This window comes from Dryobates pubescens, chromosome 13 (assembly GCF_014839835.1).
Source record: "Dryobates pubescens isolate bDryPub1 chromosome 13, bDryPub1.pri, whole genome shotgun sequence".
Classification (NCBI taxonomy): Eukaryota; Metazoa; Chordata; class Aves; order Piciformes; family Picidae; genus Dryobates; species Dryobates pubescens.
The window spans coordinates 11751553-11776237 of NC_071624.1; the positions used below are offsets into that span (position 1 = coordinate 11751553).

Here is a 24685-nt window from a genome sequence, read left to right on the forward strand (position 1 = left end):
ATCAGACATTTTGGGTGAAAGTGGTGATTCACTGGAACAGGTTGCCCTGTCCCTGGAAGTGTTCCAAGGTGTTGCATTAAGGGTAAGATCCCAGTGTCTGCCTGTCTCAGGCACAAGTTAAAGTAATTAAATGGTTTGATTGCTCAAAGTGACAGATACAGATCGAGGATTGCTGGTGGTAAATGCACAAACTGCAAGATGATCCCGGGTTAATAAATCCTGGTAGCATCTGACTAAATCAGGTACAAGGCTTTGCCATAGCTCTAATATATGTAATAGAAATGCAGCTAAAATTCAGCTGTACAGTGAAGGTGCAATTCTCACCAAGAAAGGTGGTCCTGACTTGGGTGGAGGAAAAGGAGCACAGCCCATCCACCACCCTTGTCTCTGTCTTCTCCCACCTTGCAGCTGCTCCTGCAGCTGGTGATGGTAACTGGCCATGCTGCACACACCAATGCCCCTCTTTGTGGGCAGGTTTTACCCCAGCCCAGGTTCTCCCAGCCTTCTAGGTGACATTTAGCATGATTTGGGAGGAAATCTGAGTAACATAATCTCAAATGTTTAGCGTGTACTTAATTTTCCTCATTAGCATGTTGAGGAGTGTCCACCTTAAAACTGCAGTTAAGTAAGCAAAGGTCTTTGCTTGAGCACCCTTTGACCTCAGAATCTGCTTTAAGTTTCTTCAGCTCTTTGACAGATCTGCATTTAACACAAAAACCTGCTGATTGTAAATGACCTTGGTCCTGCAGCTACTGAATCGACTTGCCTTCTTGTCCCAGGGCAAGGCAGGTGCCTTTACCGCACAAGGCCAGGTTGGACGGGTCTTTGAGAAACGTGGTTTAGTGGAAGTGTTATTCCGCATCCGTCCGAGCAGGGGCGTTGGATTTCGTTTTGACTCAGCTTTTAGAGCTCTGGGAGCAAGGAGAGCGCTGTGCCTGGTAGCTGAAGGTACAAGCAAGATGCTGGAGCAGCTGTAAGCGGCCCGGCTCTCAGGCCCCCTCTGCCTTTCATCTGTGAACAGACGGCCGTGCCTGGGCCTCTGCTTGTAACGTGTGCCTTAAACAAAACCACCCAAGCTCAGAGCAGCGAGTGGGGGCTGGGAGCTGAAACTCCTCTTTTAGTTTGAAGGAAGAGGGGAAGCCGCAGACAAGCCGGGCAAGGGGAGCGGGGCGGGAGCAGCGCCCCGCCCGGCCCAGCGCCAGCTCCTCCGCGAGCAAATGCGGCAGGGACCCCTTGCCGCTTCCGCCCCTCTGCGCGGGGGCCCCGCCCACGGCGGCAGCACGTGGCCCCGCGCTCACGGCCCCTCTCCACGCGCGCGGACTCCGCTTCCCGGCGGCCCCCGCGCGCATGGCGGCTGCCTGCCTCCTTCCCGGCGGCCCCCGCGCTTCCCGGCCACTTCCGCCTGTGCCGCCGCGCCGGGCTCCGAGCGGCGGAGGCGGCGCCGGACCGCACCGCGGTCGGGCCCCCGCTCTGCTTCCGTCATGGCGTCGTGCGCCGATATCCTCCGCAGCGAGTTCCCCGACCTGGACGGCGAGGTCTTTGCCTACGTGACGGGTGAGCGGTACCCGCCTTCCCCGCGGTTCGGCCTTCCGCCCCACTGTGTATCGCGACTCTTCCCCCTTGTTGCGACAGGCGGGCCGCGCCCGAGTCGCGACAGGCGGTTGGGGTTAGGGGAGCGGGCGAATGCCACCTGTCGGCCGCATCGCGACACGCGGCCGTCCGTCGCGACAGCGCGAACGGAGGGGTGTGCAGCGCCCGGCGCCGTGTGCCCGCAGGGATCCTGCACGACGGCGGGGCAGAGTTCGAGTCGGTAGACGAGCTGATGGAGGCGGTGGGGGAGCTGCTGCGGGAGGTGTCGCAGGACGCCAAGGACGAGGGCGCCATCCGGGAGATCTGCCAGCGGCTCTTCAATACCCTGCAGCTGTAAGGGTCACCCCGCACTCCTCACCCTCATTCTCCACATCCTCCTCCTCCTCACCCTTCTCTTCCCCCGTGTCAGGGATGAGGACCGGGCTCAGCGCTGCAGCCAGGTGCTACTGGACACCCCCATCCAGCTCTCCCAGATCACTGATGGATATGGTGAGTGGTGCCTGCAGGGGATGCACAGCCAGGTGCATCATTCTCACCCTGATGTCAGGGTGTCAGCAATGAGGATAGGTGTAGGGTGTTGGGTGTGGGGTGTTGAGTGTGGCTATGCCTGTCCTTGGGGACCAGTTCCTCCCCTTTATGGGTGCACCCTTTTTCCTCTCCCAGCTGCTGAGCTGGGGATAGCAGCACCTAGCTGCCTGCAGGGTGAGTTGGGGTGAAAGTTGCAGAAACACCTTTTGACCCCCTCATCCTGTTGGGAGAAGGAACAGTCATGCTCAGTTAAGGCAGGTTGTGGACCCTCACTGAAGTCTGTGCTCACCAACCTGACCATCTTGTTGCAGCGGATGCCAGTGTGGACCTGCTGCCGGGGCTGTTGCTCAAGAGGGGTCAAACCTCGGTAAGTGGGGGGGGCATGCCCTTGTTCATAAGCCAGGATACCTGGAAGGAGGGAACATGTGAGGCTGCAGGTATCCTGCTCTGCTCTGGTCACCTTGCCCTTGGAGAGCAGCTGGGACAGCCTGCCGTGATAGTGAGTGGCACAGCTGCAGGGGCACTGCTCCTCCTTGTCAGAGTCACTGTAATTTGGAAAACTCTTTGTTTTGGTATATAGCCTTATTGATTTGACAAGATCTATTTGGCTGTAATTTCTTAATGAGCTTCAAAGCATGGTTGATGCCATAGTGGTGCTTAAAGTGCAGCTTCTCTGAGTTTCATAAGAAACTTTGGCTTTTACAACAAGAGCTTTGAAAAAATAGGATGTGCTAGGATTATATCTTGCCACTTTCAGCAAGAGATAAAATCCTGGGTAGTGGCTGGATGTTTGGATGTTACAGGTGGGAAGTAATGAGGGAGTGGCTGTTTCCCAGAGAGCCCCTGTGGCAAGGTTGTAAGCCCAGCTTTAGAGATGGCTGTGGGTTGTTAGAGTTTCAGAAATTAGAGCAGAAGCAGAGAAGTTTGGAAGCAGTTATGCCCTGTGGCTTGGAGGAGGTCAGAACATCTTTACCAATGAAATGCAGAGCTTCTCGGGATTGACCTGACTTGCTCGCCGCATTGGGTGTGACGAAGTTTGAGTATGAGTGAGGTGCAGTTGTGGAACTGCAAAGCAAAGACAGCTGTAACCGTACAAGGTGGACAATCTCCCTACCAGGCTGGTCTCTTGGAGAGCTCTTTCCTCCTGGGGTAATGTTGAGGACAAGAACTCCTCCTTTGGAGGCTGACACCTAGCGTGATCCTTGTGCGTCTGAATGGGAGCCTTAAGTGAAAGCTGGCAGCTGTTGCTGATTTTGGCACTGGAGCTGCTGCTGGATTCGCTCTCTGGGTTTCATGTCTGCAACGCAAAAGGATCTTAAGAGAAGTTGGAGACGATTCAGAGAAGGACACGTTGGAGGACATGTCTTACTGAGAGATTGAGAGAGCTCGGTGTAGTTTACAGAGTGACTCAAATCTGTCTAGGTATGAGGTCACAGCTCCAGTTACAAGACACTCTTCAGTCTAGCATGCAGGTCTGTAACAGGCTCCAGTCGCTTCTGAGTTGCCTAGAAATATCCAGGAGCATTCTTGGTCAGCCACAAATATTTAACTTGATGCAGGAATAAGTTGGAGTGGGCTGAGAGCCTGGCTAAGACCAGAGGGCAGGTTAAAACACTTGGCTGCTTCTTGCCTTCAGGTTTAATTATATGCTTCTTGTCTCTGTCATGATTGATCTGCTGCATAAGCTGGGTTTGTTCCAAACTGGCTAAAGTTTAACGTGTCAGGAAGGGAAGCACCTTATGGGACAGGGTGAGGGTGGGTGCAGGGCGTAGCAGAGGAGGCATTGGGACAGCAGGCTGCTGCTGTCAAAGTGGCTTGGCTGACTCACATCCCTGTAGCTACAGAAACTGAGCGTACATTAGGGTCAGCCAAACCCTTTGCCTTGCTGAGACAGAACTGTTGTGTATGAGCAGTTGATTTAGGACATCATTCCTGGTTTCCTGGCCTGATTGGCTGCTTCAAAATGTGCTTGAATCTGTCCCAGTTCTCTGTCCTACCTCCCTTCTTTCGGTGCATGAAGTGTTGATTGATCTTTTTTCCTCCTGGAGCTAGGCTTTTGGGGCTTCTGTTGAAGATGCTCTGCATTCTTTAACCTGTCTGTTTTGTGCCCCAGATGGTGAATGCCAAGAAATTGGAGAAGGCAGAAGCCAAGCTGAAAGCTAAGCAGGACAAGAGGATGGAGCGGGATTCCCTGAAGTCATCTGGCCCTCCGTGAGTGTGGAGAGCACCTTAAACATCCCCATCCCATTCTGCTGAGCACAGCTGTGATCTGGCTGTACCATAGCTTTCCTGTTGATCTCCCTTTTCTGTCTTCTGCCTTCCTGCAGGGTCCTTGAGGAGGCTTCTGCTAGCCAGGCTGCCAGCAAGAAGGAGACTCGCATGGAGTCCTCAGGCAAGAACAAGTCATACGATGTGCGAATTGAGAACTTCGATGTGTCCTTCGGTGAGCGGTGAGTGCAGGTGGGGAGGTGGGACAGATCCTGGCTGGGGTTTTGGACTACAAGGAATTGGAGAGTGACTAAGATATTACAGAGGGCATGGGATGACACAGAAGAGGAGGACACAGTCTCAAGCTGTGCAGGGGGAAGTTTAGGCTTGATCTTAGAGAGAAGTTCTTTACAGGAAGAGAGATTGCCCATTGGAATGGGCTGCCCAGGGAGGTGGTGAGGTTGGCATCCCTGAAGGTGTTTAAGAAAAGTGTGGATGAAGCACTTAGTGCCATGGTCTAGTTGATTAGATAGGTTGGGTGATCAGTTGGACTTGATGATACTGGAGGTCTCTTCCAACCTGGTTGATTCTGTGATTCTGTGGAAACACAAGAAAGCAACTCTGTTGCTGACTCTCTTGTCTTTGGGTATAAGTCCATGATGGTTGGTTAGTTCCAGCACAGCCTGGCATATGCTGGGGGCAGGTAGCTGCTAGGTATCTACCTCTCTGTGGGACCATCTGACACATTTTCCTGTTTCAGTGTCCTCCTGACAGGAGCAGACCTGAACCTGGCATTTGGCCGGCGCTATGGGCTGGTGGGCAGGAACGGGCTGGGGAAGACTACACTGCTGAAGATGATTGCCAACCGCAGCCTGCGAATCCCCTCACACATCAGCATCCTCCATGTGGAGCAGGAGGTGGCAGGGGATGACACACCAGCGCTGCAGAGTGTGCTGGAATGTGACACCACTCGTGAGAGCCTGCTGCAGGAGGAGAAGGATCTGACAGCCAAGATTAATGCTGGCAGGTGAGATGCTGTCACTGGGTTTCCAGCCCTTCTATAGCCTCTTGACCATGAGGTCTCAGTGTGAGATCTCTCCCTTTGACTCTGGTAGGGCTGGGCTGCATCTTGCCCACCTTAGTCCTGCTTGGGGAGATCAGCTTCCTCAAGCACTCAAACTCTGACCCTACTCAGTCCCACATACTCTTTGTCCTGCCCCAGGGGAGAAGGGACAGAAGGTGCCAGGTTATCAGAGATCTACGCGAAGCTGGAGGAGATTGAAGCAGACAAGGCTCCAGCAAGGTGAGACGCCCTGTGGGCATCACTGTCTGTTGGCATGGTCAGAGATGGGCAGTGGTTTGGGCACAGAATGGTGACGCTGTGGCCCTGGGAACCAGCACAAGGGGATGGGGGTCTCTCCCTACTGTTTTTCTTGTCTCCTATCACAGCTTTGCTGGGTTAGGAGTAGTGAAACTTCACCCCAAAATTGGAGAGAGTTTTTTTGCCCCAAGTGTCTTGCATAGTTGTTGCTGCTCCTCTCAGTCCTCCCCAGGTTCCTGGTGTCTGGGGAATGTTTCTGGCATGTTGATAGTAGTGACTCTTCTACTGGCCAAAAAGCTAAAAGCTTCTTGCAAATCTCCTGGAACTTTATGTGGACGCTGGATGTGGTGCCTCTCTGGGCTGCATTTCCCAGCCAAGTGCTGCTCTTTGGTGTGCAGAGAAGTTTTCCTGTGCCAGAATGGTTTTAAACCATGCACCAGAGGCCCCTCAGTGGCTGTAGGTCCACGATGTCAGGCTGTACTTTGCTGTCATGCTGTGTCTGGTTTCCAGTTCTCTCCTGTTTTCCCCAGGGCGTCTGTCATTCTCGCTGGGCTGGGCTTTAATGCAAAGATGCAAGAACAGACAACCAAGTAAGTCTCTGAGCTCTGGTCATTGAGTCAGAAATGAGTCAGGGGAGCCCTGAGGGGAGCAACTGGATGGGATTCATGCCCATCCAATGTGGTCTCTTGTCCTGGGGGTGCCAAGCCACCTGTCTGATGGACCATGGATCTTTTGCTGTGTCTGGGATCTCTGCAGGGACAAACTGCCTCTGGGTGACAGCAAAGCCAGAAGGGCCAGGGGGAGCAGGCGGGCAAATGCAGAGATGTCTTGTGTTGAACAGTAACCCCTCTCTGCAACCTCTTCTCTCCACAGAGAGTTTTCTGGAGGCTGGAGAATGAGATTGGCCTTGGCCAGAGCCCTATTTGCCAGGTTAGTTGTCCAGGCCTTCATGCGATGGAGTTAACCTTCCTTGCTGCTTGTGCTATGAGGTGCAGGGGTGCTGCCTGGGGATCCTCTCAAATTGGGCTCTCAGGGTGGGGGAGTGTTGGAGGCATCACAGCTCTGTGTATGTAGTGACACATGCTCCATACAGACCCTGTCATCTTTTTGCTTCTCATACCCATATCTTTTTTTTTCCTAGGCCAGATCTCCTTCTGTTGGATGGTAAGTCGATACTGCCAGTGCCCTCTGACACGGCTGCTCGGCCTGTGTGTGCCCTTGCTGGGGTTGGGAATGTGCCATGGCCTTTAGCTGCCTGCTCAAAATAGCCCTGCATGATGGGGCTGGACTGGCAGGGCTCACAGTGTTTCCTTGGCATGGTGGGCAGAGGTGGTGCTAGTGCAGGGAAGTCTCCTTGGGTGATTGCTTTCTCTGCACTCAGCAGAGCTCTGCCCTGTGCCCCATCTGGAAATGGTCTGTCTGTCATCCTGCCCCAAGCAGTCCCTTTCCCTCACCTGTCCCTGTGATGTGCCCTGGGGGTGCCCTTCACCACAGAGGGGGATCCTTGGGCTAGGAGGTAGCCATGTTGGGTGGGGTGTCTGGGTACTGGTATGGAGTGAAGAAAGCATCCCTGGCTGACCCTCAGCTCCTTTGCCCACACCCCATCAAACCTACACATGAGTCCTCTGAGCTGAGGGTGGAGGTCCCCATGCAGGGTCTTCTCCTGCTCAGCACTGATCTCCAGCCTTTCTGATCTGATGTCAAACAGTGTAACCCAGCCACCCTCATCCCTCTTGACTCTTTCCTTCCCTCAGAGCCAACGAACATGCTGGACGTGAGGGCCATTTTATGGCTGGAAGCCTACCTGCAGGTAGGTGATTGCAGGAGGCCTGGAGACAGAGCGAGGGCAAGGGATGGAGATGTCCTCCAAGCTGGTGCCTCTCCTCAGTGGGTGGTGGGACCAAGCCCTGTGCTCTGCCATGACGATGCTCAGGCCTCCCTCTCACTGTCTCCTCCAGACTTGGCAGTCGACCATCCTTGTGGTGTCCCATGACAGAAACTTCCTCAACGCAGTGGCCACAGACATCATCCACCTGCACTCACAGCGGCTGGACACATACCGTGGGGACTTTGAGAACTTCATGAAGACCAAAGAGGAGCGTCTGAAGAACCAGCAGCGAGAGTACGAAGCCCAGCAGCAGTACCGTGAGCACATCCAGGTACTGGAGGAAACCAGCAGAGCAGGGGCACTCTTCTCCCAGCATTGTCCCTTTCTTCATGCTTCTGTGCCCGTGGGTGTGGCTGTATCGCTGCAGGAGGTGGGACAGCAGAGTGGGGTGCCTGGGGCTGAAGGAGACCAAGTTCTCTCTGAAGTTTTTCTCTCTTGCAGGTTTTCATCGACCGCTTTCGGTACAATGCCAACCGGGCATCCCAAGTGCAGAGCAAGATCAAGCTGTTGGAGAAGCTGTAAGTGTCTGTCCTACTGCCTGGGAGGTGGGAAGTGGGACTGTTCTTGAGAAGAAACACAGGCTCCCTAGGGTGTCTGAGAGATAAAGGCATTGTTTGGGATTGGGATGCTCTGTTTCTTGGTCCAGAGGCTTTGGCTATGATGAGGTCACAGAGCTCAAAACTCAGTTTGGGCTTCTGGTGTGGGAACCAAGCCCCACTACAAGGCACCTTTGGTTATGTGTCTCTTCTTCTTGCAGGCCAAAGCTGAAACCTGTGGACAAGGAGTCTGAGGTGATCATGAAGTAAGTGTCCTTTGGGCCCTTACTTAGAGGGTGCCTGGCTCTATATCTGATATGAGCTCCTCCTGGGTCCTGTTCCAGCTGGGACAAAACCCCATTCCTGTGAGTCAGCCTTACTCTGACAGGGAACCCAAACAGGCCCCCACGTTCAGTCTGGGTTCCCTTCTGGGGCTAAGGCAGATCTGTGTCCTCTTCTTGTGATGATCTGTCCCAGAGGTCCTGTATGGTAGGGGGCCCCACTTGCCACCTTGAGGGTTGCAGAGGTAGTCCCAAGGGGCCAGGAAGAGGGGCTGTGAAGCTCCTGGCCGTCTCTCAACTCTTTCTGCTTTCCTAGGTTCCCCGATGGCTTCGAGAAGCTCTCTCCCCCAATCCTGCAGCTAGATGAAGTAGACTTCTACTACGACCCAGGTCACTACATCTTCTGTTCCCTCTCCGTGTCTGCTGACCTGGAGTCCCGCATCTGTGTGGTACGTGGGGACTGAAGAATAGACTTTGCTGTGAGAGACCTTAGCAGGTCTCTGCTCAAAGCAGGGTGAGCTTTGGTGATAGTTCAGGTTGCTCAATTCCTTGTCTAGCTGGATTCTGGATGCATCCAGGGGGGACTATTTCTCCCATTCCTTTGGGCCCCATTGCAGCATTTGATCATCCTCATTTTGATGAACATTAGAGCATTTCTCCTAATTCCAGTTAGAATTTCTGACCTGTTGTCCTTCATCCTTTCACCAAGTGCCTCTGAGAGGAGGCTTGGGCCAACTTCTCTCTTAACTCCCTCTTAGCTGACAACAGCCACATGTAGTGGGAGCTCCTGCTAGATTAGATGGGGCAGCAGAAAGACACTTTCTGCTTGTAAATAAGGCTGGGATCCTTAGGCTCAAAGGCTGGGGAGGGAATATCTTGTAGCCTTTTTGCCTGTGCTGATCATCAGTGGTAGAAATGCAGTTCCAGGTATTTAGTCACTGGTTAGACTCATCCTGCTCCCCTGAAATTCTCTGATCACTTTTCCCCTCTCCAAAGTACCTTCATGGATTTCACATTCTCCAATGCTGCTGCTGCTTCTCTAGGTTGGGGAGAATGGAGCTGGCAAGTCAACCATGCTAAAGATCTTAATGGGAGAGCTGGCACCAGTCAGAGGGATCAGACATGCTCACAGGTACCTGGTAGGAAGGGCTGAGGGACTGGGAGGAATGGTGCAGCTTGGAGGGTTTGTGGGCTGTGCTTTGGAGTGATGGCTGCCCAAGTGATGGGGATGGGTCCCGCACACCCATGCATGTGCTCCCCTTCCTGTAGCTGCAGCTGTGAGTGCCATGGTTGCAGGGCCTGGTGCCAGCTCCTGATCTCTCTTCACATTCTACAGAAACCTGAAGATTGGTTATTTCAGCCAGCACCACGTAGATCAATTGGACTTGAACATCAGTGCTGTAGAGTTGCTGGCAAGAAAGTTCCCAGGTGAGTTTTGGAGATTCCAGAAGATCTGGGCCATTGCACATGCCAAGCACAGACCAGTATAGATTTGGTCTGTGGCCCTGGGCAGAAGGCTCTGTCACATCCATGCTTAAGTGATACCACCTGCTCTGAATGAACTCCCCACAACCAGCCAAGTTCAGGACACCAACCATGAGAAGCAGGGATAGCTAGCAGTCTGCAGACCTCGGGCTGGTGCTCCACTGTGGCCAGGGGCAGATCCCTTTTCCTGTTGGGTACGTGATAAGCACCTTCTTTCCCAGCTGCCAATAGCTCTAGCTCCCTTCTTCACCTCTTGACGTTAGGTTATGTGGTGACAGGGAGTTGGGTGCAGCATCACTGGGAGTCAGTCACCAGTCCTGCAGGTCCTGTCCTGGTTGTGTCAGTTGGGTTTTCCTTGCAAACCCCCTGCTCATGAGGCAGTTGCCTGCAAGCAGCAGCCAAATTCCAACTCATGCTGCCAGTCTGGTACAGGCTGCATGGCCATGGGACCCACCAAGTTCATGGTGCCAAGGGCCCTGTGTCACACCCTCTGTGCTATAGCTGTCTTGTGGCACACTCCTGCAGGGAAGACGGAGGAGGAGTACCGGCATCATCTGGGGAGCTATGGCGTCTCGGGAGAGCTGGCCGTGCGTCCTGTGGCCAGCCTGTCTGGAGGGCAGAAGAGTCGTGTGGCCTTTGCCCAGATGACTATGTCCTGGTAATTTTCTCCCAGATGCTGTCAATTTTGGTGTGGCTCCATCCCTGGAGCCTGCTTCATTGGGAGGGACTTATTGCTACCCTGCAAAAGCCTTGTCCTTGGCATTTTTGTGGGAAGGGAGTTGTCACCCTGGAGTGACTGTGTGGGAGGAGGCAGAAGGCTTTCTCTACTGCTTTGGGCTCCCAGAGATAAGAGATGTCCTTGGAGCTGGGCAACACTGGTCTTGGGACAAGGCCCATGCCAACGGCTGTTGCTCTAAGTGGCTAAAGCAGCAGCCTGGTGGAGGGCACTGCAGTGCAATGGGTGAGCCAGCCTGAGCCTCTTCCACTGCATGCTCAGAACTGTCTTCTATTCCAGTCCAAACTTCTACATCCTGGATGAGCCTACAAATCACTTGGACATGGAGACCATTGAGGCGCTGGCAAAGGCACTGAATAAGTTCCGGGTAAGGTTCCCTCAGCAAGACCTCTCGTTTTCCTTATGCTTCCTCTAGTCTCCAGCTACTTGCTATCTCAGCCAGAGGTGGGTGGTTGAATGCCAGTAGTGGCTTCAAGTCTGGAACAGAACTTGGAGAGTCAGTCATATTTCTGCCTTAGCTGGTAGGGTTTTTTTCAGTTGATGGCTTTGGCTGGGGTAGACTGTGAGAGGCAACAGCAGACCAGTGAGCATCTTGTCCCCCATCTTGACCAGTCACCTACTGCTGCATGTGCCACTCAGCCCTGCTTTGGGGCCACTGAGATCTTCCTTAGGCATATTTTATGGCTGACCTCCAAAGTCAGCCTCCAGATACTGCTGTGGTCATCCTGGTTCTCGCTGCTTTATAGTTACTTGGTTGGGGCAGTTTTCCTGTGAAAGAAAAACTTAACTGGGGTTGCTCGGGGCGTCGCCCAGCTGCCTTTTGACTGTCATTAACTCCACCTGAAATGTCCATCCCTGAAGTTGTCAGAGACCTGGAGAGCCAGTAACAAAGCCTTCACTTGCCTTCTGAGAGGAGAGGATGAACATGTTACTGAAGCACATATCTCCTCCCTATGTGATCTCTCTGTCCCCTGCAAGAAGGAAAGGTTGGAACTAGGTCCCTGCCTGTGAAATATTGTTCACTTTTTCTTTGAGTGAGATGGAAACCTGAAGTTCTGGGCACAAGCTGGACAGGGGCACAGAATCTTCATACCAGCAGCGCTGGGCCCTGGGTTGTGCTTCACTAAGCTCCCTTTTCTCCCACCCCCTCATGTGTTGGCAGGGTGGTATAATTCTGGTGTCCCACGACGAGCGCTTCATCCGCTTGGTGTGCCAGGAGCTGTGGGTGTGTGAGAATGCCACCGTGACCCGCATTGAGGGCGGCTTTGACCAATACAGAGACATCCTGAAGGAGCAGTTCCGGAAGGAGGGATTCCTATAAGGGAGGCGGGAGCTGGACTGTGCTGGGGGACTGGAGTGTGAAGCTCGGCCACCTGGGCATCCATCCCAACTGTGCCTGGCAGAGCACCAAGGATGCTGCTGCCTGCATGGACCGTCAACCATGCCATCCAACTGCCACCTGAACTGCTCTCCCTTCCCGGGGCCAGACAGCGAGGGAGCAGAAGCCTGGTGCTGTGTGTGGCCAGGGTCATGCCAGGGGCTCTGCCACGGGCCAAGGCTATGCCTGGCACTGGGCACACTGGAAAGGTTGTGCCTGGAGCTGCTGCTGTGCCGAGAGGAGGGAAGGAGCTGTCACCTCCCGACTCCCCAGGTTAACTCCGTGCTCTGGGGGCAGGAGAGAAGCTGTTTTCCATGTTTCTTTGCTTCTCCTTCTGCCTTTTTCTTAACTGGCTGAACACTAGCCTGGCTCCATCACACGCCACTGTCCCCTCTGCCATCCCAGAGGGAAATGAGGCCTTTGCTGCTAAAAGTGACCCCCCTGCCTCTTCTCCTCAGCCCCTGAAGTTCGCTTGCTCTGTTATTCCCAAGGCCTCACATCTGTAGTGCGGAGGAGAGGTGGGCTTCACTCTGATCTCTCCCCTGCGCTGGTGCCACCTTGCCTCACTGCCTACCCTGCCTCTCCAACTGGCCCTGGGCTAGGATGGGTTGCCCTGGGGTAGGCTGCAAGGGCCTGCTCCCTGCCTGCCTGCCCGCCCAGCAATTGCAGTGTAAATAAACCCAGGATGCAGTGGGTACAGTACTTTACTTTTTTTGGGTCATGACTTGGGGGAGGGGGGAGGAGGGGTGTCGGCAGAGGTGTGTCCTGCAGCCTGAGCACAGAGCTGCTCAAAGGGAGAGATGCTTCATCAAATTAAACAGACCCTCTGCAGGGTGAGAGGGAAGGTGGTACTCGGGGTAGGTTTTGCTGGGGCTGTGCCCGTGTCCCGCAGGCCAACTCGCAGGGACATGGAGTAGGGGTGAGGCCGGGGCCGGGTGTCAGCTCTGCACTTCTGGGGGACTGGGAGAGGGAGCAAGGCCGGGACTTGTGGGCGCTGGATCCAGTTGTGGTTTGGAGTGCGAGAAACCGGGGGTGACGGTGGAAGGGAGCAGCGGGAGCTGAGCATTGATGTGGCCACCCCGGTGCACGGCGGTGTTCCGGTGGCTGTGCGAAGCAGGCCGGCCCTGTCCGTGGCTCCCATCCCGCGCCGGTAGAGGGAGGATGCCCCCACACCTCCCCCCGAGCCGGGGCGGCCGAGGCGAGGCCCCGCCCCGGCCTTCCCCGCCACCAGGTGGTCCCGCCCCTGCAGCCGGGGCGGTGCTCGAGCCTCGCTTCTACCGGCGGCGGGCACCCATCGCACCGGGCAGGGCAGGGTGGGCAGAGTAGGGTGGGCCCAGCGAACGGCATGAGCGCCGGTGGGGAAGTGGCAGGTGAGGGGCGCGGAGCCGCCGACCTCCACCTCGGAGAAGGATCGTTCCCCCGCGGCGAGCCGGGCTCGGCGGGGAGCAGCCCCGTGCCCAGCCCCGGGTCCCCTGGGCCCGAGGAGGTGAGCGAGGGTGCGGGTCCCCGGGGCCGCCGTGGGATGCGGGTGTATCTTGGCGGGGTGGGGGCTGTGTGAGAGGTGCCGATGATGGAGGGGGGGGGGGTGTCGGGGGTCGTCTGTGAGTGGGAGGGCTCCTGGCCCTCTGTGTGTGCGGGGGGCGTGGGGGTGCGCTTGTGTCCCCAGGCGGTAGGGAGGGCTCCGGTGTCCTGTGCATGGTGGGGAGTGGGGTTGCCGTATGTCGCTGTGTGTGCGGGGCGGGGGGAGGGATTGCAGTGTGCTCTGTGGGGAGGGAGGGGGGGGATGGTGCTGTGTGCCCTGGTTGGGGGGAAGGGTGTTGTGTGCCCCTCTGTTTGTAGGGGGGAGGGTGCTGTGTGCCCCTCCGTGTCTGTATGTGCGGGGGGGGGAGCGGTGTTTGCTGTGTGCGCGGATGGGGGTGCTGTTTGCCCTGAGGGGGTGGGTGGGAGGGGTGCTGTGTGCCACTCGTATGTGTGTGTGCGGGGGGTGGGGTGGGTGCTCTGTTCCCTCTGTGTGTGGGGCCGGGGGTTGTTGCTGTGTACCCCTGTGAGTTGGGAGGGGGTTGCTCTGTGCCTCTGTGTGCGTGCGGGGGGGTGTTGGGCCTCTTGTGTCCCTGTGTGTGTGCCGAAGGGGGGGGGGTCGTGTATCTTGGGGGGGAAGGGAGAGGAGGTTGTTGTGTGCGGGTGCCGGAGAATGCGGAAAGCCCACCGGCGAGGAGGTGGGGGGGACGACCGTGTCCCTGTGTGTTTCTGGAGGAGGGGGGTGTCTCGTGTTCCTCTGTGCGGGGAAGACTCGTGTGTCTGAGCGGGGGGAGGGTGGACTCCTGTGTTCCCTCTGTGTGTGCGCGGGGGGGGGGTGCCTTGTCTCGAGGGGGCCTTTGCTGGGGTGGGGGGTGGTGTGCCTGAGGGAGGCTTGGGGGGCAGTGTGTCCCTGCGTGTGTGCGGGAGGAGGGTGGGCTCCGTGTACGCGCGGGGAGATCTCTGTGTGTCCGAGGAGCCCTCGCCGGGGCGGCGGACCGGTGCCTAGGGTGCGCCCAGGGTGGGGGGGGCAGCGGCAGCACGCGGGTCCGTGGCGGTGCGGGAGCCTGCGTGGCCGAGTCGTGTCGCGCCGTGTGCCTGCTGGGGCGGGGAGCTTCAGGGGGTCGTGGTGGTGGTGGTGAGATGTGAACGGAGGACGCTGCTGTGTGCTATAGGGTTTTTTTGGGGGGTGTGGTGGGGGTCCCATGCCGGTGTCGCTCATGCAGCGGCTGTCGGGGTGCGGGGGTGGGGTCGCCCCCTCCCAACCCCCCCGTCGGGGCAGGACCGGGAGAGCGGCGCCATCTTGGGAGCCATCAGGTGCCCGGCGCGGGGACACGGAGGGAGGGAGGGGGGGAGGCAGCCACCTCCTGTCCTGGCCGCCCCGGCCACCTTACCGTGGGTAGTGCCATGTGGATCGCTCCCAGGGTCTCCCCTCGGTCCCCGGAGCCGGCGGGTGAGCGTCTGCTCCTATCTGCCTTTCCGGCCCTGGCTGAGGGGGCGCCGGCGCGGGGCTGGCTCTGCCGCGGGCTCCCGGCGGTTCCGTCGCTGGGACCTTGGCCCGAGTGGCACCGGGCTCTCCCAGGAGCAGCGGGGGAAGCCCAAATCGCCGTGCGCCCTCCCAGCCCCGGCGCCTTCTCTCTCCGGCCTGGAGTCAGGCGGCTGTGGGCGGACACCCCCCGGCGCAGGGGCTCCCGAGCCTCTGACTCACGGCGGCTCTGTACTTTCTGGGTGTCCCATCGTGTTGTCACTCTGTGTGTCCCCACTCGCCTGTGATTGAGGTTTCAAAGGGAAGGGCTGCATCTGCCGAGCCGAATGATGTGGATGGGTTACAGGAAGGAGGGATGTTCGAGTGACCTAAATGTTTGTGTCATTGCCGGGTGGTCCGGGGCTACCAGCTGGGATGGGGCTGTGATGCTCGGCTCAGGTCGGGATTTTTGGGGGGTTTAACTGATGCGTGGCATTTGTTGTAGCCATTGCAGAAACGACAGAGAACTGTGGAGGATTTCAACCAGTTCTGTACCTTTGTCTTGGCCTATGCAGGCTACATCCCCTACCCTGAAGAGGTAAGTAGGCTTGCAGGGTGTTTCTCTACAGAAAGGCTGATTCCTCTGGGCTCCCTGCTAGATGCAGACCTAGCTCCCTTTCTCCTTACCCTGAATGCCTGTGCTGCAGTCTTCTTTGCTAGTCTTGGATCTTCTTCTGCAGAATGAGCCCTGGACCCATGGAGGCAGCATGAGTCCCCAGAACAGCACAGGGAGCACTCAGGACAGCGATAGCTGGGCTTCATCCCACTCTTCTGACTGCCACATCCTGATGGATAAGGGGAGGAGCAGGAATGCTGTGGCCAGGGGGGCTGTGGACAACAGTCTGCTCCTGAGCTGCCCTGCCTTCCCTACCAGCTTCTGTGATGTCCGGCCCCAGCAAACCAAGCGGAAGAAACCACCTGCAAAGAAACTCATTTTGGAGCAGGAGGTGGAGAAAAGTGTGCCACTGAATGCTGGAAAGGGCTTGGAGACAGAGCAGGATGAAGTGAAGGAGCTGGCAGTGCTGGAGGGACAGTTGCCTCCTGTTAAAGAACAGCTCTCAGAACCTTCCCTCAACCCAGCTGGGGACTCCCAGCCCAAGTCCCTGCTGGAGGAGCTCATGAAGGAGGAGAAGGACTGCATGCACGGAGCACAGGGGACTGAGAAGCCAGTAGATGATCCTCAGCTAAAGGAGCATGACCCCTGCTCTGGAGGGACAAAAAGCCCCAGCTCATGTAGTACCTTGGACCAAAGTGAAGGGGAAGATGCAAGCAGAGGCAGCTCCCAGCCTAGTGGTAAGTGTCTTGAGAGAGTGCAGAGGGCTCTGTTGTGCTGCAGCCAGTACTGAGTATTGCCTTTCCCTCAGCTGGAGCCACCTATACTGGCTGTGTGGAGGGCTTGCTGATGGCCCAAGCCTCTCCCAGCAAGGGGAGTGCCTTTGGGAACCCAGCGGGACCTGGCCTGCCCTTTGGTGTCAGTGTTCTGCAGAGCAAGTAATACAGACCTGAAATGTGTCTCAGGTAGGGCCTAGGGTCACCTTGCTCACTTGGTCTTTATTTTTTTTTCTCTTTTCTTCTCCCCTTTTGCAATTTCAGCAGTTGAATTTGCAGCAGCTCCCAACACCAAAGCAGAAGGTGAGTTGGAGGGGGTGCAGTGCCACTGAACACCAGTGGAACTGGCTAGTCTGGCCGCAGCCAGATGTGCAGCTGGTAGGGTGGTTTCTGATCAGTGTCTCTCTCCCTGGCCAGATGACGATGCCTGGGATCTGATCACCTGCTTCTGCCTGAAGCCCTTTGCAGGGAGGCCCATGATTGAATGTAACGAGTGTGCTACCTGGATCCACCTCTCTTGTGCCAAGATCCGCAAATCCAACGTGCCTGAGGTCTTCATCTGCCAGCGATGCCGCGATGCCAAGCAGGAGATTCGGCGCTCCAACAGAGCTCGGACGGTGCCCCGCAAGCGCTTCTGTGACTGAAGCTCCTCCAGAGCAGGGAGGACAGGGGTCCCCTTTATAAACTGGAGACTGTAGCCTGATCTGGCTAGACAATCAATGCACAGTGATGGCAGGGGAGGGACTGGGCTGCAGGGCTGGACTGTTCCCCTTGCACTTCTGACTTCTGGAAACTGCCACATGTGTCCTCCCTGGGGATCGTGCTGGCCATGGAGCTCAGTTACCCCTAGAGGTGTGGGGAGAAGAGGAGGGTGGTCCAGCCATGCACTAGGTTACTCAGAAACATCTCTGTCTTTGCATGAAGCTGGCTCAGTGCCTTTCCCCTAGGGCAGCCAAGGAGAACCTAGTCCAAGTAGTTTTTCTGTGGTGTGGTGGAAGCTTACACTTATCCCAAGATGTGACCCCTTCCTACTTTTTCCTCACTCTTCCTTTCCTTGTCTCAGACCTTGGGGTGGGCTGCAATGGCAAAGCCCCAGTGACCCAAGTTCTCCTCCAGCAAGTAGGTGTAGCCCAGGCAAGCTCCTTCTGTGTAATAGGCTGCTTTCCAGGCTGGGAAGGAACATCCATCCCATTGATGCTTGAAGGAGACCGGGGCTCTGCATCTTGGGGGTATTGGTGGAGCAATCCATCTCTGGCTCATCAGCCTTGCAGGCTGCACAGGGGAAGTCCTTCCCCTAGCCCATGGTGCTTCTGGTTTCATTTGCTGTGCCTGTGGCCCCAGGATAGTCCTGTTGGGTCAGGAGCAGCAGAGCCATCCTCTCATAGACGATTATAAAAGCTGTTCTTGCTGAGCAGCTCTCTGTGGTTCATGTTTTCCAGTTGCACTAAGGCCCTCTTCTTGAAGGGAAGGGGGGATTCCCAGCAGGAGAGCCAACTGTGGTAGGGCAGGAGAATGCTCTCGTTAGCTTTCAATATTTTCCGCTTTAAATCAAATGAAGCTCATACCCTGTGGGCATCTCCTGCTTGCAGGGCTGTCTGAGGGAACATCTACTTCAACACCAACTGGGTGCTGAGACCTGAGCTCAGGTGGAGCCAGGAGCTGGGAGAGCCTTGCTTTCCAGTACTCTGTCACAGAAGTTTTTTTTCCCTGGACACAGAGAGTGAAATCTAATGACTTGTCAAGTGTGGGCCCTGAGCCCCTTCTGCTATGCAACTGCTGCTCTGGAGACACAGGACATGCCCCCTCCAGGCCCACAGTTAAGTTTGGCAGTGGAAAGCCTTTCCCCCTCCATGTCCCCTGTGTGCAGTGTGTGTGATCTCCCAGGGCCCTGTGTGCACTAACTGTTGGATCCCACCTGCTCCTCAGCCCCTCCAAAGAGCCTGGCCCATGTGCCTTCTGCACTTTCCCTGGGGGGCACAGACCCTGCTCCTGTCCCAGTGACACTTGGCTCGGCCTCTGTCGCATCACTGCCCACAGCAGGTAGGGGACAGCCCCCACTTGCCTGTGCCCATGACTATATTTCTTAACTAGGTTCTTTCCTACTTGCACATCTGGTTACTGTGGGACCACAACTGGAGGAGGGTGTGTGGGGCAGCCCCCTGTCACTCAGCAGCCCCAGGCTTGTCCCTGTGCCTCTCTCCTCCTGTGGAAAGCCTGGGCCCCAAAAGTGCTTTATGTTTTTATAGTTACTTTGTATTGATATGTAAAATAGCAAATTCTGGTCCTTGCCCTGTGGAGTGTGGCTGGAGTCTTATGTATATAATAAAGTTACTTTCTCCATAATGGTGGCGGGTTTTGACATAATTTGGTGGCTGTGGGGAACTAAGTGCTCCCCTGTTCCCCTCCTGCTATGGTTCAGAGGGATCCTACCTAGTACTGCTTCTCCCTGCCCAGGTAAACACCAAACAAAAGTGAACAAGCAGGTGAATGCATCTGTGTTTTAATAGAACTACAACCATCACCCCACCCTGCTGTGGCACATAGGGATGCTCCACAGGAAGGTCCTATGATGGTGGATGGGCTGGAGGACAACCTCTTTGAGGGGTACCATCTTCTTGAGGCTGCAGCCAATTCATGGTGAGCATCACAGCCCACTCCAAAGAAGCAGCAGATCAGATGGCTGGGGGGGATGTCCATATGCTCTTGCTGTGACTCTTAAGGCACTTCACAATGTAGCTCAAACTCTTGGGCTCTTGACAAACCTTCCCTGGCTCACTCTCTCCTCCAGAGACTTAAAAGTTAAGGTGCTAAAGGATCCAGTTTTCTCCACAACAGAAGTCTGTTATTCCGGCACAGAGGTACTACTGCCTTCTGCTGCACAGCCCAAGGTGTGCCAGCTTCCATCAGGCAGTGCCACTGGACCAAAGAGGGAGTCAACATGGGGACAGGATGAAGAAGACACTGGAGGGGGCACAAACTGGCCTGGCTGAGTTGAGAAGCAATCACCATTTGTAGGGACCCTTACCAAATCATGGTCCTGCTGGTACACTTCAGACCCGAGGCAGTTGCATTGGGGCAGAGGCAGCAAATGGTCCAAGCACAGCAGCAAACCCATGTGTAACTTCTATGCTAGGGGCCAAAGCTGGATTTCTGCAACCAAGCAATGTATGGGGGTCTACTCCTCCTTGCTGCAGACAGAGCCACCTGCCTTTTCCTCTAGGTGGGGAATCACTGCCTCAGTGTAAAACTTCTCTAACTTGGGCACTGTCTGCCCCCAGAAATCAGCATCGAACTCCACAGGGACCACAGCTGTCTCCTTGTTGGTGTGCACCACAAAGTCAGCCTGCTGGAAGCCAGCAGAAGCTAGCTGGCACTGGACCTGGGTGAAGTAGGGATGATCTTTCTTCAGGGCATAGGAGTCCCCATCTACCTTAAGGCAGAAGTCCTTGTCCTTGCAGGCCTCCTGCACGGTCCTGTTCCTGTGCTTGTAGGGACACTTCACCTCCAGCAGCCCCAGGGCCTTCCCTGTGGCTGCCTCCTTGATGATGCCATCTGGGCTGGCAGCAATCCACTTCTTCTCTTGGTTAATGAAGAGGCCACAGTCCTCCACCTGTACTGGCTTGCCCACTGCCTGTGACTTCAGCTGCTCATAGGCCTGTACGGCTGCCTTCTCGTTGCGGAGCCCCCAGGACATGGCTGGTGTCTGTATCCCGGGGCTGGAGCTCACCACTGCTTTCAGGTAGGACTTGGGGACCTCATCTGTCTTGCCATTGGCAAACTTGCTGTTGGCAATCCTGGGGGCCACCGAGGCAGTGATGCGGTTCTCCCGCCACTCGTACCACTTGGGGTTGCTCCGCTGGCCCCGGGTCTCCTTCTCCACCTGTGCGATGTCCTGGCTTTCCAGCGGGGGCAGGAACCGCTCACAGGACCTGCTCCAGTCAGTCCCAGGCTGCTTCTTCTGTGGACGTGGGTCAAGTCTGGCCAAACTGGTGGCTCCTATGGCATCAGGTGACTTCTTATGGGTTGCAGAGCAACTGCCAGCAGTTGCTTTGTGCTGGTCTCTGGCATCTCCTCGGGCTCCGCGGGATGCTGCAGGTCTAGGCTGTGAGGAATCTGGCTTTGTACCCCTCCCCTGGCTAGAGCTGGTGACCCCAGCAGCTGGAGTGCTAGATCTAGGCTGAGAGGATCCTGTTTTGGCACCCTGCCCCTGGCTGGGGACTCCAGCAGCTGGAGTGCTCTTGGATCGGCTGCCCACAGCCATGGCCTTGGCCCGGGTGGCTGAGGCAGAAGGTGGTGGTGCAGCAGGGGTGGTTTTAGAGGCAGCTGTAGCTGGCCGAGGGGATGATGTGCCACTGGTCTCCTTCCTGGGTCTCCCCATTGCTACGTATCAGATGGTCTTGTGCTGTGGGTATGGAACAAAGTTAAATCCACACCCTCAAACCACAGATTTCCCTTTCTTTGGCACTCTCTGCACCTGCCTTGACTGGGTTTGTGTGGCAAGGTTTATGTAGCAGAAGGGGCTAGAGGGGTGGCTTCTTTCAGAAGCTGCTAGAAGCTTCTCCTGTGTCAGATGGAGCCAATGCCAGCCAGCAGCAAGATGGACCTGCTGCTGGTAAGGCCAAGGCCATCAGTGACAGTCTCTGCGTGATAGCATATCTAAGAAGGAAAGGACCTACACTGGAACAGTGGGTGAAGAACTACAGCCTGGGGCAAGGACTCATGTTGGAGCAGTTCATGAAGAACTACAGCCCATGGGAGGGACCGCACACTGAAGCCAGGAAAAGAATGTGAGAAGTCCTCCCTTTGAGGAGGACAGAGCAGCAGAAGCAGCATGAGATGAACTAACTGCAACCGTCATTCCCTAGCCCCCTGTGCCGCTGGCAGGGAGGAGGTAGAGAACTCAAGAGTAACATTTAGCCCAGGAAGAAAGGAGAGGTGGGGGGAAGGTGTTTTTAGGTATTATTTGTGGTTATTCTACTCAAACTTGATGGGTAATAAATTAAGCAAATTTCCCCAGGTCAATTGTGTTTTGCCTCTGCCCATTTGTGACAGTAACTGGTGGGTGATCTCCAGGTGATCTCCTTGTCCTTACCTCCACCCACGAGCCTTTTCTTATATTTTCTCTTCCCTGTCCAGCTGAGTGGGACTGACAGAACAGCTTCGGCGGGCCCCTGGCATCCACCCAGGCTCAACTCCAGAGCACTAGTGTCCCCTGCCTGCCCAAACTCCCAGCATGGCTCCGTCCCCACGCCTTTCCTCGGGTGACACACCACTGTGGCATGCCAGCTGGTTTAGCGGTCCTGGGGTGTTTCTGCACCGCTTCCACCCGAAACCCAGCCCTGCGTGGAGCCTGCGCTCCCGGCCTGGGGTGGCCCTACCGGCCCAAAGACCGGGGAAGGTGCTAACAGGGTGTCTCCGGTGCCAGGTCCACAGCAGCGGTGCCCATCAATGCCGAACCGGGACTGGGAGGGCTCCTCCAGGTCCCATCACCCGCGGACAAGCATCGAGGCGCCCCACCCAGCACCACCCCTGGGTACCCCACGCGTGCTCGGGGCCTGGAACTGCCCCGCTGCCGCCGCCCGTTCTCACCGCTCCGCCGCGGCTCCGGAAGCGCGCGCCGCCTGCACCACGCACCCGAGGCCCGGAACGCGGAAGGCGGAGCGGGGACGACTGGGTGACGACGCGGGGCGCAGCTGGCCCGGCCCAGCCCAGCCCGGCCCGCTCCCCGCTAGAGGGAAGCAGCTGCTCGACCATCCCTGCCCGCGGCGGGGTTTGCCCAGGCCCGCCCCAGCCCCTGCTGGGTCTCCTCGCCGCCACTCCCCCACCCCGGCTGCTGCGGACAAACCCCTGCAGCTCCCGCGGCGCTTTCGTTGCGCCCCACCCCAAGATTTTGAGTTGGTTTCTTGCAGATCCTCTTCTCCAGAACCCTCTCCCTTCTCTCGGCTCCATCCAGCCTCAATGGCCGCTGCAGGGAGGGGACCCCAGACCCATCTACCCCCTCGCTGCCTGATCCGAGCCTGGCAGGGAAAGGAAGCAGCTGTCACGTAGCCTCACCTGGCACCCAGCACCCCAGCTTTGCACTGTGTGAAGGGACAGGATGATCTGGCGGAACCCTGCCGTGCTGCTGCGCCCCTGTTCCCGGTAAGCCTGGGCTGGCCCAGGCTGGTCTGAACTGTCACAGCCCACAACCACCACCACCAGACCCACCCTTGGAAAACGGACAGTGGCAAGAAGCTGGAGCAAAAATACAAACCCTGTGTCACGCTGCTGCCCGTACACAGAGGGTCCTCCGGACACGGCCTCGGCAGCCCACCTCGGAGCCCTGACAAAGGGTTTAGCTGCCGAGCCGGAAGCGGGGGGGATGGGAGTGGTAGCAGCACAGCGAGTTTCAGGTTCTCCGAACCCACGGACTTTCGTTTTCAGCAGCGGGTTGGGCGCCTTGGCAAGAGCCGCTGCGAGGCAGCCGCTGAGTCAGCGCAGCCGCCCCGTGGCGGGGGGGCACCGTGAGACCCCCACGGCTGTGAGCCCCCGCTGTTTTTGGCCGTGGTTTCCTAACCCAGCAGCCACCGCTGTAGTGCCAGCATCCTGGGAGGGTTTCAGTTAAGCCTGAGCAGGGTGAGCTCTGGCAGCCTTCCCAGTAGCTCTTCCCAAGGGTCTCTGGTGTCTCCATGAGACATCTTGATCTCTGCTGTTGTTTCATTTCCAACTGTCCTCTCCCTTCAGCCTCTCTGTAACTTGGGCAGGTCACTAAAGCACAGGTTACATCAAAGGGCATCCGATTTTGACCAGAAACATCAGCAGCCTTTCCCTTCTGAGGATCTGGCTTAATTTGCACTGATTTAACAAGCAGCAGACAGCTGAAGATGATCCCCTCCTGCCCAGATTCTCGGCTCCGGCAGCTCTTGGCTGGGTCTGAGAACCTGTAGTTAGGTTGAGCACAGCCACTCCCAGCCTGACAGCAGCTGATATCTCCTCAGGTTATTTCCTCCTTTAGCACTAAATTCGCAGGGCTTATCAGTGACTCAGGACCTGAGAGCATCTGTAAGAGCTTTGTAGCCTGTGCTCCCTCCAGCCAGCCTTATCTCTGGATGACAATTCAGTTCAGTAAACCCAGCACAAGGTACAGGTGGTCTGAGGATAAATACCCAGATAATGGCAGGTCCCTCGGGCAGGACAGCGCACTGGTGAGGGCTGCATGGGATCACTGGAGCACAAGGGTGCCGAATGGAGCTGTTGGGCTGAGCCGGGCCTGTGTTCTCAAGGCTTATCGCACGCCTTAGCTCAGCACTCTGCCGAAAAGCAATGCCAAGCTCCCCGAGGGGCTGTTTGTGCCTGCAGAGATCTGTTGTAGGGAAGCTGTGACAGTGCAGAGCGGGGACACGAGCGCCTGCTGTCTGATGCTGGTGTCAATGCTGTACGGAGCAGGATGGAGCCCGCCTGCGTGTCCTCGGGGCTGCTGCGAATCGCTGATGGGGGGGGAGGGTAGCGTTGGGCTTGGCTGTGTCCCCGGTGCTACGCGTGCCGTGGTTATCCACCTGCCGTAGCACCGGGGCCGCAGACAGTGTCTGACGCCATAGGCTGGCCAAGTCGCCCCGGCTGGTGGCACCAACCCAGCACTCGCATTTGGACGCTTTTCTTCGCCTCAGCTTGGCCTAGAAACAATATCTCAGAGAAAAATCAAAGCTTGTGTTTGGTTGTTTTATGGTGGCGGTGCTTTTTTCTCTCCCTGGGCTGGAGCAGCTGCAGCACTTTGCCGTGACGATGGGAGCGGGAGCCCCGCGCACGCCGCAGGCTGCGGGGATGTGCTGCGGCATGCGCTGTGCCTCCAGCAGCTCGCAGAGCTGGCGCCTGCTGGGGGGGGTGGGGCAGAGTACATGGGTGAGCATCCTTCTCCTGTGGTCAGAGACAACAGGGAAGGGGAGCAGCTGCACACTTCAGCACTTCTCTCTCCCCATGCAGCGCAGGAAGGGAAGTGGTGTGCCGTGGGGCATCTCACACAGGGAAAGAGAATGGCTTAGCGCGCTCTTGCAAGCACCCCAGGGACATGCAGAGTGCTTCTATGCCAGATAATCATGTTGGCTGAAATGCAGGGTAAGGGGTCAAGAAGGGGGAGCATGCCTTGTGCTACCGCAAAGGGCATCTTCTGATGAGATTTTCTTCCTTTATTCCTGCCTGTGCTGAGGACCTGAAGCCATAGTGGTGCGTGGGTCACTTTAGAGGTGAGATCTGGTGGGAAGATGCAGCTCTGCCAGGCCTTGCTCCAGTGCTGCTCCAGTATCACCTGCTGAAGACTGGAGGCCACTGCCTGCTCTTTCTGCCCCAGTATGTGTCTGGGCTGGCTCCAGGTTTGGCATGGCTGTGACAG

The 24685-nt window shown here is 56.7% G+C and overlaps 3 protein-coding genes across 8 annotated transcripts; 2 read left to right on the forward strand and 1 right to left on the reverse strand.

Annotated features, from left to right (window-relative positions):
• Window positions 1-1445: 1445 nt before the first annotated feature.
• ABCF3 (ATP binding cassette subfamily F member 3) lies at window positions 1446-12640 on the forward strand. 3 transcript variants are annotated; one of them, XM_054166217.1, is made up of 21 exons: window positions 1446-1554; window positions 1776-1923; window positions 2000-2079; window positions 2430-2485; window positions 4232-4329; window positions 4446-4568; window positions 5087-5353; window positions 5549-5629; window positions 6178-6237; window positions 6521-6577; window positions 6789-6811; window positions 7402-7457; window positions 7606-7806; window positions 7977-8053; window positions 8293-8337; window positions 8669-8801; window positions 9396-9484; window positions 9689-9780; window positions 10363-10495; window positions 10853-10940; window positions 11736-12640. In XM_054166217.1, exons 1-21 carry the CDS (start codon window positions 1482-1484, stop codon window positions 11892-11894), a joined length of 2139 nt encoding a protein of 712 aa, XP_054022192.1. In that variant the 5' UTR covers window positions 1446-1481; the 3' UTR covers window positions 11895-12640. The 3 variants fall into 3 exon arrangements, with proteins under 3 accessions (XP_054022192.1, XP_054022194.1, XP_054022193.1); XM_054166219.1 differs by having other exon boundaries at window positions 1469-1554; window positions 1753-1923; XM_054166218.1 differs by having other exon boundaries at window positions 1482-1554; window positions 1732-1923.
• A 600-nt stretch (window positions 12641-13240) lies between these two features.
• On the forward strand, window positions 13241-18653 carry LOC104303018 (PHD finger protein 13). Of its 2 annotated transcripts, none has more exons than XM_054166220.1 (5): window positions 13241-13437; window positions 15437-15529; window positions 15672-16284; window positions 16585-16623; window positions 16738-18653. In XM_054166220.1, exons 1-5 carry the CDS (start codon window positions 13297-13299, stop codon window positions 16962-16964), a joined length of 1113 nt encoding a protein of 370 aa, XP_054022195.1. In that variant the 5' UTR covers window positions 13241-13296; the 3' UTR covers window positions 16965-18653. The 2 variants fall into 2 exon arrangements, with proteins under 2 accessions (XP_054022195.1, XP_054022196.1); XM_054166221.1 differs by lacking the exon at window positions 13241-13437 and adding an exon at window positions 14813-14919.
• A 642-nt stretch (window positions 18654-19295) lies between these two features.
• Window positions 19296-22686, reverse strand: LOC128897661 (uncharacterized). 3 transcript variants are annotated; one of them, XM_054166506.1, is made up of 2 exons: window positions 22574-22686; window positions 19296-20722 (listed from the first exon to the last, which is right to left on the reverse strand). In XM_054166506.1, exon 2 carries the CDS (start codon window positions 20696-20698, stop codon window positions 19496-19498), a length of 1203 nt encoding a protein of 400 aa, XP_054022481.1. In that variant the 5' UTR covers window positions 20699-20722; window positions 22574-22686; the 3' UTR covers window positions 19296-19495. The 3 variants fall into 3 exon arrangements, with proteins under 3 accessions (XP_054022481.1, XP_054022482.1, XP_054022480.1); XM_054166507.1 differs by lacking the exon at window positions 22574-22686 and adding an exon at window positions 21955-22032; XM_054166505.1 differs by lacking the exon at window positions 22574-22686 and adding an exon at window positions 21910-22023.
• Window positions 22687-24685: the final 1999 nt, after the last annotated feature.

Excerpts from the sequence above, each read along its gene's own strand:
- ABCF3 (XM_054166217.1), top strand. The coding sequence starts at position 1,482 with ATGGCGTCGTGCGCCGATATCCTCCGCAGCGAGTTCCCCGACCTGGAC. Across the intron at positions 7,807-7,976 it reads AGTACCGTGAGCACATCCAG|GTTTTCATCGACCGCTTTCG; the intron begins GTACTGGAGGAA and ends TCTCTCTTGCAG. Across the intron at positions 8,338-8,668 it reads GAGTCTGAGGTGATCATGAA|GTTCCCCGATGGCTTCGAGA; the intron begins GTAAGTGTCCTT and ends CTGCTTTCCTAG.
- LOC104303018 (XM_054166220.1), top strand. The coding sequence starts at position 13,297 with ATGAGCGCCGGTGGGGAAGTGGCAGGTGAGGGGCGCGGAGCCGCCGAC. Across the intron at positions 13,438-15,436 it reads GGTCCCCTGGGCCCGAGGAG|CCATTGCAGAAACGACAGAG; the intron begins GTGAGCGAGGGT and ends CATTTGTTGTAG. Across the intron at positions 15,530-15,671 it reads ACATCCCCTACCCTGAAGAG|AATGAGCCCTGGACCCATGG; the intron begins GTAAGTAGGCTT and ends CTTCTTCTGCAG.
- LOC128897661 (XM_054166506.1), bottom strand. The coding sequence starts at position 20,698 with ATGGGGAGACCCAGGAAGGAGACCAGTGGCACATCATCCCCTCGGCCA.